This window comes from Melampsora larici-populina (genome assembly GCF_000204055.1).
Source record: "Melampsora larici-populina 98AG31 unplaced genomic scaffold MELLAscaffold_7, whole genome shotgun sequence".
Taxonomy (NCBI): domain Eukaryota; kingdom Fungi; phylum Basidiomycota; class Pucciniomycetes; order Pucciniales; family Melampsoraceae; genus Melampsora; species Melampsora laricis-populina.
This window is the reverse complement of record NW_006768771.1, coordinates 871766-882109: the sequence shown is the minus strand read 5'-3', so window position 1 is coordinate 882109 and position 10344 is coordinate 871766. Positions and strand designations below refer to the sequence as shown.

The window sequence follows — 10344 nt, the reverse complement described above, 5'->3', positions numbered from 1 at the left end:
GAAATAGCGAGGCAAGACTTATCAGTGGTACAAGGCACCGACAGTGTCACAAAAGATGATCAAGAGATAGACACAAAATAAGAGCCGTGTTTTGGAGATACCCCTTACCAGGACTTGCCACCATGAGATAGACGCGCTTTTAGTTGCGTAGTTGGTTTTACGTGCTTCCCTACCGCTACCACACTTGAAGTATCTAGTTACCAGATACACAAGGTACCAAGATCAACCCCTCAGCCCAGTGGCCGGGAACGGTAATGGCTTTATGTGAAGGAATTCATAAATGTAACATTCTTTATATTACATTGCACTGCACTGTTTCCTGTTTGAATTCTAGAACATCGGAACGAATATCACGTCCCTTGCACCTATGATATGACCGATCAATCGACGAGAGGAAAATATGTCGAGATCTGCTTTTGCGGATAAGGATAGCCCAATGTTTGGAAGTCGAGACTTCGAATGCCTTACTTATTCGAGGTGGACAGCATCACACATTTAGATAAAAAAGGCTTGTTGAGTTACAATTTTGTGCCTGAGGTTACAATACAAAAATAATTTAAGCTCCATAGGTAGTTGCTGAAATGTTTCCACCTCGGCCAGTCCAGTTCACTAAACGCGGAATAGAAACACGAGCCAATGAGCGGATATTATCAAGGGACAATAGAGAATCAGCGCAAAAAAACTGACCATGGTGATCTTTGCCTTCAGGGTATTTATCACTGGCGTGTTCCGGTAAGATTCTGAAGGTATGGGCACCAAAGTAATCTCGCTGAGCTTGCAACAAGCTAGCAGGAAGTCTCTCAGATCTGTATCCATCAAAGAAAGCTAGTGCGGTGGAAAAAGCAGGAGTGGGGATGCCCCAGAGTGAGGTTTGAGCGATGATTCGACGCCATCCTGGTTGCGCTTTGTGGATTGCTTGGTTGAAGAAATCGTTAAACAACAAGTTTTGAAGATCTGGCTCAGCCTTGAAAGCTTTGGTGATCTGGACAGCATTGGCAAAAAGTGATTAGACATGGAGATGACAATAAATCAATAAGATGAGATACTGACTTCGGCCAAAAAGACTGATCGAATGATACATCCACCACGCCACATCAAAGCGATCGAGGGGCTACAGAAGATCTCATCAGCTCAAGTTGGTTTCGCGAAAGTAACCGATATAACTCACTAGTTCAAGGTCCAGCCATACTCTTTTGCAGCTTCGCGCATCAACATGAATCCTTGAGCGTAAGATATCAATTTACTAGCATACATCGCTTGCTCCAAATCATCAATGAATTGCTTTTTGTCTCCTTTGAAGGGCTCAATTTGGGGACCTCCTAGCAACTTGCTAGCCTTTACTCTTTCCGATTTGATACCCGAGAGGCATCGAGCAAACACTGCTTCCCCGATGAGGGTCAAAGGCATACCAAGGTCGAGAGCGTTGATAGCAGTCCACTTGCCGGTTCCTTTTTGGCCAGCTTGGTCAAGGATTTTGGTCACAAGTGGAGTACCGTCGGTATCATTGAATTTAAGGATATCACGAGTGATCTCCATGAGGAAGGAGTCAAGGACACCCTTGTTCCAAGTGGTGAAAATGTCTCCGATCTCAGCCTCCGAGAGACCAAGACCGCGCTTCAAGATATCATACGCCTCGCAAATCAATTGCATGTCACCGTACTGTTCAGAAATCATGCTTCAATACACGGTCTTCTAAAATCAACAAAGAAACAAAATGCGTACTTCGATACCATTGTGGACCATCTTGACGTAATGTCCGGCTCCTTCTTGACCGACCCAATCACAGCAGGGTTCACCTTCGGATTGAGCAGCAGTCTTTTGGAAAATCTCCTTGATGTGCGGCCATGCGCCTTCGGAACCACCGGGCACTGAAGGAAGTTCAAGACATTGAGAGATTGGTCACGGACTGAGATGGAAATATCAGAAACAGCATCTCACTGAGCGAAGGTCCGTATCTAGCGCCCTCTTCACCACCGGAAACACCCGATCCAACGAAGAATAGACCCTTGGCCTCTAACTCTTTGCAACGGCGAGTCGAGTCGGTGTAGAGAGAGTTACCACCATCGATGATGATGTCACCCTTTTCGAGATGAGGCAAAAGTTGTTCGATGAAAGCATCAACAGCCGCACCGGCCTTGACTAAGAGGATGATTCGCCTGGGTGTCTTGAGATTTGAGCAAAGTTCTTCGACGGAGTGAGCTCCAATTACGTTGGAGCCCTTAGCTTGGTCTGCTAGGAACTCGTCAACTTTAGAGACTGTACGATTGTAGGCCACGACAGTAAAACCCTTGTCATTCTGCAATTTATAAACAAACGTCAGCTGGCTGAAATGAGGGTATGAATGAAAATATCCTGACATACCATGTTCATGATCAAATTACAGCCTGCCAAAAAGGAAGCACAGGCCGAACGGATAAGTATGACACTTGACAAGTACACATCGATTCGAGTGACCTGTTGACTTACCCATGACGCTGTAAAAAATACGAATGCAACCACGTCAGTGACAAAGTCATGTACAAAGGTGAATTCAGTCCTACTCACGCCAAGCCAATGAGACCGATATCACCCTTTGGAGACCTGAGTGGATACAAGATCGAGTCAGTAAGCTGTTTGCTTTGAGATTAAGTAAATGAAGATAGACCGACATATTGATAGTATCTCGAATGGAGTTAGTCAAGTGGGAAGTGAGTTGAGATATACGCTGAGTGATAGGTCTAGAGGTAGAAAGAGAAGAGAGAGTCCCGTTAGCCGATTCGGACATCGCTCGACTCGCACTACGTGTGGCAGAGGGAGACCTGTGAGGATGATCGGAAGCCAGTGATGGATGTGTGTGTGATGGGATTGGACCGACATAGCTGGGATGATAGGAAAGAAGTAAACTGACTAGGTATGATGATAATCAAACCCCAATCAGAAGAAGTCAAGTGTTTCTTTCCGTGGAGATAGTGGTTTGGAGTGAGTTGGTAATTATGATCGGTAAACAGGTCTTTGCTTTTTAAACTCTTCCAAGATATATTTCTCGGATCGATCGCAGCAGTAACACCACAGCTCACCCGATGACTTCATTGATTTTTGAATGGGGTCATCATACAGCTCTTGCTATTAGACTGTAGCCTTATACTTGTACTGCATATGCCGCCGATTGTTCCGACCGTGTTCTTTTATTACAGTTCTCAAGTTTAGTATTGATGTACATATGTACAACGCAGAAGAGGAGTCTGACTCTGGACTCTGGAACACCTGGCCTCAAGAACGGCCTAGAGGTCAGAATCAAGATGTGTGATTGCACTCTCTCATGAACAGAAATTCATCAAGGTTGCAGATTTTGCCACAAGTTAATCTCATCAATATCATAAAGGGCAAGGAAAATAAATGATCTGAGTTTCGATAAGCTCAAGATATCTTGGTTCTTACCTGACGTGCAGAAAAAGAAACTAGATGTTTCTAACACAATAAAATGGAGATAGTTGAAAGCCCAAAACAACTATCTACCATAAGAAACCAAAGAAGATATGAAAAGGACAGCAGAGATGTGGTTTATGTAAGGGTTACACTTCAAAGTCCAGAAGTACCTCAATAAGGGAGATACAATAGATGTGATAATGGAGACAAATGGTGTGGGTGGAGTACCAAAACACATGTCTGGTAAAATCTCTGAACACAACCTGACCAAAGTGATGTTAGAGTAAGCTGAGTGGTTGGTATTGAATCGTGTGTGTGAAGTATGAGATCCTGCCCTGACATTACTCTTAAAGGGGCCATAAAGCACCAATGTAGTTCATATGATGTCTGCGCTGTTTTTCATCTTCGAAAGAATCTCAAGCAACAAATGAATTTGACCGGCATTGAGTTATGGGGGTTGCGAGTACAATAATGAGGTATGCAGTGAAGAGTGGTGCTACAAAAACGGTTGGTAAATGAAAAGTATACATCATACAGGACCTTTATATATTTTCTCTTGAAGTGGGGTATGATGCAGCTTGCAAATATCGTAATTGGAGTTCATGATTACAAACATCTTATTATGATGGAAGATATTCTCTAGCAGTAAATTCAAGGAGAAATAGCCATGCTTGGTTTTTGCTGCCAGAACAACAAATAGCTCAACAAATTATTGGTAGTCAGACAACAATTGGGAAAGGTGTGCAAGCAATTTTGCACTTTACTCATCTATCTCTTTAACTCATCAACCAAAGATATTTTATTTTGGTGTGGTCCCAGAGACGTGTCTAGCTTTGAGTTTTTGAACTCTCTGACGCAACTTCCACACCTCAACCCCTTCCCAATCATCCAATTCCCACCCCATTTGTTCAGTGAGTTTGACCAGGCTGCTATGATCAATCCGATCAGCCTTGAAATTCAACTGATCTGCCATCTTGAAGAAACTTTCTACTAGAGCCGGATCCCGCCGCTCGAGAGCAAGATAGATAGGTGGAGGTCGAGTTGATGAGTCTGATAGGTTTTTGAGAGTCATGAGTAGTGGTCTTAAAAGCTCGGAGGTGTAGACGGTATCGGTTGTGACGATCAAATCAAATTCAATCTTGCTTTCAAGCCCTATGTCTTGATCATTTTCATCATCATCTTGATTTAGGTCAATAAGGACATCTTGAAGGTATCCAGGTTCGAGGGTAGAGTTTAGACATGATTGAATTGTGCGGTAATTGATTGGAAGGTTCCAGTCCAGTCGGCCGACGCACAGTGGCCCACTCTCAGCGCTGCTGCTTGATACCCATCCCTTGACGTTTGGCATCAAAATCGATGTCAACGAGGGCTCGATATCAGTGGCCAGGACGTGGTACCCAAGGGCGGATAGAGTAATCGACATCAAACCTGGTGATCAAGAGGTTATTGCAATGAAAAAGATTTCATGTCAGAAATTACAAGTGACAAATCTGTTTTAAGTAGTTCAAGCCTGCATCATACCTGTTCCTGCTCCAATCTCTATAGCACATCTGGATTGACATTTCCTCGTTGTCCGGCTTGGCACATGCGACAAAAGATAGGCGGACAGCACCTGGATTCGAGCATACACATCAAATCTCAATGTCAGTACACCGACACCCTTGATCAGCAGTTCACATTGACCTTCGGCTCTGGGGATTGAAGATTGGGCTTAAATCTATGCTTCGCGTAGCGGTGTGTCAACATCAAACAAAAACATTCACTCAACTTGAGCACCTAGCCATAGGGTTGAGCCAGTCGACAAGCCGCAGTTATCATTTTGAAGAAGTGAAATGTGAACCGTGGGTGACTGGACGGAGTTGTACGAAGGCTTGAGAACTGGTGGCCAGAGGTTATACTGTAAGTGCTTGAGATGCTTCGTCCGATGAGACGGCAATGGTTGAGAAAGTTGCTGGATGTCAGACGACTTCATTTGATGACACTGTGAATATCACAACAGCTTAAGACTATCGAATCGATGAGTGCGGTTTTTAATCAGAGCTTTCAGCAAATTGAGGATTGTGTGTGATCACAGCCAAAAGAATGGCGAGGAGGAGATCCATGGAGGATGCCGTCCAGAGGAAGTAGCCAGCAGGCCCGACATGCATAGGCCGGCGCTACACGAAAGTGCATGCATGCACCACCTTTTGATCTACATGTCGCACTCACAAAGGACATTTGATTTCCACCTCAGCAGATGTTCAAGAGGTTGATCATCAGTTATATGAGTCGACCAAAGATCCCAAGAAACAAGGCTTCTGACTCAACTATGCGGTATAGTCAAGTTGTCATGATCTTCTGTGGAGTATAGAAGTGTTGTACCTACTTGGCGGCCTCGCTACACTTTTCTCTTCGAGGTGGCACACCATGTTTTTGTGCTGGATGTGAAAGTATTTCAATATCGCACCAGTTTGGTGCAATGGATGGATGAATTTTTGCTCATATAGGAGCGTATATATCCCCCATTGGTTCCCCTTCATGTCCAACATATGAAATCTCTCACTGGTTTCCATGAATAAATATACATTAGAGTGAGATCCTACAGGTAGTCACGAAATTCATTTGAACCTCAAAGATCCGTTCAACATCACCTATGGATGCCAGCAAAAGTTCACCAAAATCATCACATGCAGGTGTCGGTGGCTGTCGAGACTCGCTGATTGGCTTATCACGAGCGTGTTGCTTGTGAAACCCAAGGTACTTAGATACCGTGATTTGTGTGCAATCAAACTGAATGAGCACTATTCGTCCAATTATAACACTCATTAAATTCTTTGAATACCTCATCAACCTTCCTATCGACCCAAGCTTTGTTTTTTACCTTTTCTTTCCCTTAATCATCACCTTGTGCGATCAGGAATCGTTGCACTCTGCGCACGTAAGCAAGTCGTATTTTGTATCTCAGTAATCTATGATGTTTCGCAATGCCGTAAGGATATCGTTCATGATCTTCCCTATGATGAGCGTCAATTTTGCGGCACCGCAATCACCCCCCAAGGAGGTCGTTTTTACAGCAGCCAACACCACCAAATCGGCTCAAAATCACGTTGTGCAAGTAGGAAGCCCAACTGGAGGCGACTTATTTACACCTAACGTTGTAGAGGCTAAGATAGGGGACACTGTGACTTTTGTCTTCAAGGTAAAATATTCTCTAATATTTACAAATCAATTGGCATTAGCTACATTGGAATGAAAATTAATTAATTTTTATTCATGATCATGATTTGATTTAAATATATATAGCCTGGAGCACATACAGTCACACAAGCATTATTTGAATCTCCTTGTAAACCTGCCACTTTTGGATCAGGCGGTGAGGGATTTAGTTCAGGTCTTGTACCTGTAAAGTAAGTATTTGAGTGATGTACTCTTGATGAGTTTGATAAGAAGAGGATACTGAAATGATTCTATTTCAAACTTCAATCAGACCTAACACGCCTGATTCAAAGTTACCTAAATTTGTAATCCGAATCAAAGTTAATACCCCACTATGGTTCTTCTGTGATATACCAAAACACTGTAATCCGGTGAGTTACAAATCAGCTAGTACCTCATACCTTCAAAAAAATGATTTGTATCTAATTTATATGATGTTTTTTTTGTTGTTGAACTCTAGGGAATGGTCGGAGCCATCAACCCTGCCAAAGTAGGCCCTCAAACATTTTCTGCATTTCAGGCATCAGCAAAGGAAAATAAAGGATCCCTGGGTGTATCTAAAACCACAGGTAAGCCCGGATACCATCAATGTTCTCCACGTAAATATGTACAAATTCAATTGAAGTGGCATTGCATCAATCGCGACTTGGGTTGATATTTGATCGTGTTTATTCTAGGTGATCAGACCAGTAATGCTAGGAGAACAAGTTTTGAAGGAATTTTTGGATTTAGACTTCATACACGAGCTTGTAGCATCATTATACTATCAATGATAGCCGCATCAGCTTTGTTCAGCTAATTTTCTCTTATAATTTAAAGTTTGATAACTGCACTATAATCGTAATTCTTCAGTTTGGAACAAAAGCATAAATAATGTAGATTTGATCAGCTCGTCTTTGTACATGCTCGTAACTGTGTTCCAGGTTCATACGCAGGTGTGAACACTCTGAGCGCCTTAAAGGCCTTCAGTTCTGGAGGAAATGCCGATTTTCAAACTCGTTGATTTAAAATTACAGACCCTAACCCAAAGGGAGTAACAGTTCAATGGCCTCAATATGGACCTACTCCTCAATTAATGGAGTTTTCTGATACTGAATCCGGAAGGCTTTCCTGAAGACTTTAGAAAAGAAGGAATCAAATAGGGGGTTTCAAGTTCAATTTTTTTTGTGTAATGTTTTTAAATTCGGACAAGTTTTTTGTAAAAAAAATCTTTGTCAAACAACATATTTTGAATTCGGGACACCTAAAAAGGTGTCCCGCTGTAAAAAATTTACGCATATTTTACAACAACGGGCAAGTTGTTGTAGCGTAAAAATACGCAAAAAAAACCTAACTTGAAACCCCCTAATATCACATTAAATATACCATGGGCGATAGTACAAAGGTCAGAGCTTCTGCTCAACATTAATTCTTTTGAATCAGCCTTTTCACATTTCTCTCTTCATCACTTCACTGCCAGCATAGATGCCTCGGGTTGAGAAATCCAAGGCATCATCGGAGGCAAATCCTTGGACAAACCTTGTCCGAGGTATTTGCCTGAGGTATTTTTTTGCCCTGAGAATTACCTCGGATCAAAACCTTGGGAAGCTTCTGTCCGAGGTTTTGCATCCAAGGATACCTCGGATTACAAAATCCGAGGTAAATATGTTGGTGGTGCTTTTTTTGTGAACCTTTTATGATCTTATAAAAAACACATCAAATCTATAAAATTTCTATTCAAAATGAATTATATCTTACCATGTTCTGTTTTGTCATCTTTTTCATTCATGCCTATATTGGTTGTTGCAACTTGTATCATATCTTACTGATATTTCAAATTCTTCATTCTGTTGGGCATTCACCTGTTGACATTGACAATGATTCTGATGAATTATGAAGGGGATTTTGTTGTCATTATAACAGAGGGAAACAACACAGAGGGGTTTGGGCTTGGGCTTTGGGCAGAGGAAATTGAAATTTGAGAACAAAGGTTCAGTTCCTTGAGTAATCTTCAATGCCATTTATCAGGTTTTGGTTTTGTATATCTCCTTAACATTTTGGACAAGAGATCAGTTGCCAAGACCAGACTCAAAATGAGTAACAGACTACATAGATCAGCTTGAGACGAATGCATGATTCAAGACTACAACTTACTCCATCACATGGATTTTGCATCCTTTCCACGCTAGTTCAAAATTCAGCTTTCACCATAGCTTGGCATCACAAAACGTAAGGAAAGGAAGTTGATGACCCTATCAAACACATTGCAGGTTTCCGAAATTCCCACTCCAAACTGCTTGAGTTTTGCGGTCAGATTTATGTGGCCAAGCATTGCTAGATTGAAGCTTTACATCAAAGAAGACAAGTACAGCTGGTCCTATGAACCTTGGACTTTGCTTTTGGTTTCTGCGCTTTGTAATTTTTGTATTTGCTTTTGCATAAGTTCAAAAGTGACTTTTATCAGCTGTTTTTTTTTGCTCAAATGATTCTGAAGCATTGTATTCCATTTCTTGAGAAAAAAACAATTTTTTATACACGGTAAATGTTGTTATCTTTTTATATAAAACCACACATCTGTAACCAGCAGGCACAATTATCAGCAGTTATGTCACACATGTGACAGTTTCACTTTACATACCTACCAGTTCACCACTCAACGAGTCCCTACTTCCTCCTAAACCTCTACCATCACATCACTTATCTTTCGTTTTCTGATGTACGTGAAATATTCAGCTGACATCAAAGTCATCGCCGTCCGTCTTGCCCTTGCTGGAGTAGACCTTGGTTCAATCAACGATCGTATGGATATCAACATCTCCCGCCAATCTCTCAGTCGATGGCGCCATCCTTATGAAACAACCCGATCAGTGCTTTCCAATCCACAATTCTATGAACCACGAGGCCCACCGACAATCCTTTCAACCATCGAGCGTGATTTCATTGAGGAGATGCTTGAGGATGACCCCACGTTATATCTTGACAAGGTGGCCGAACGTCTTCTGCGCCAGACCGGGACCTTCATCCAATACCCGAACCGCATCGCCATATATAGCGGTTGCGGAGCGATATCGCAGCGGTTTTCGCGTGCACTATGGGCTCCGAAACACATAGCGCAGCCAGCGCACCGCACTCCACGGCTGAGTTTTCTCATAGCGGAGCAATCGCTGCGCAACCCGGCCCAGGAGGTGTCACTCCGCTATATAGCGGAGCAAAATGAAATGGTACAAAGGTATGAACCGATCAGAACCGATCACAGTGGATCTCTTCAAACTGAACCAATTTCGATTTTAAAACAAATCTTAAACGGAAAACCAATCAAAACTTATCAATTTCAATCAATCTTACTTCAACAAGATAATCATCAACAGCCAATCACATTACTTCAATTCGTAGTCATACTTCAAATAACTTCAAATCTAATCATACTCTCAGAATTCATATTCAAAATAGTTTAGGTTCTACTTCTGACTTCTTATTTTCAATTGATTCAACAACAACCATCATCATCATCAAAACTGAATGATCAAGATGAAGTGATGTGTCATCTTGAAGTTCCTAATCTGAATCGATTATTTATCAATTCAAATATAAACCGTTCAGTATGTCAGCTTAATACTTTTTTGTATCTAATCTTGATGTGCCAAAATGACTACAACTTGGAGTGAAGCTATACTCTGAAAGTGTGTTCCTTTATATAGCGCTATAGCGCGCTATAAAGCGCACATATAGCGGCAAGGACCGCTTCGACATGGCAAGAACTTTTTT

General features: G+C 42.0%; 3 protein-coding genes across 3 annotated transcripts; 1 reads left to right on the top strand and 2 right to left on the bottom strand.

The window, feature by feature from the left end:
* Positions 1-268: 268 nt before the first annotated feature.
* MELLADRAFT_47344 (uncharacterized protein) lies at positions 269-2952 on the bottom strand (the record flags this gene model as incomplete). Its single annotated transcript, XM_007406732.1, has 11 exons — positions 269-609; positions 688-982; positions 1051-1111; positions 1169-1659; positions 1723-1868; positions 1939-2296; positions 2362-2384; positions 2467-2474; positions 2545-2580; positions 2649-2717; positions 2799-2952. Coding segments are annotated over 10 exons (1473 nt in total).
* Positions 2953-4057: 1105 nt separating this feature from the next.
* MELLADRAFT_47341 (uncharacterized protein) lies at positions 4058-5477 on the bottom strand (the record flags this gene model as incomplete). The annotated part of the gene is made up of 4 exons (XM_007406731.1): positions 4058-4557; positions 4645-4833; positions 4927-5017; positions 5174-5477. The coding sequence occupies 4 exons, from the start codon at positions 5375-5377 to the stop codon at positions 4205-4207; spliced, it is 837 nt and encodes a 278-aa protein (XP_007406793.1).
* Positions 5478-6358: 881 nt separating this feature from the next.
* On the top strand, positions 6359-7603 carry MELLADRAFT_60828 (uncharacterized protein; the record flags this gene model as incomplete). The annotated part of the gene is made up of 5 exons (XM_007406954.1): positions 6359-6583; positions 6688-6791; positions 6872-6971; positions 7061-7169; positions 7524-7603. 5 exons carry the CDS (start codon positions 6359-6361, stop codon positions 7601-7603), a joined length of 618 nt encoding a protein of 205 aa, XP_007407016.1.
* Between the last annotated feature and the right edge of the window lie 2741 nt (positions 7604-10344).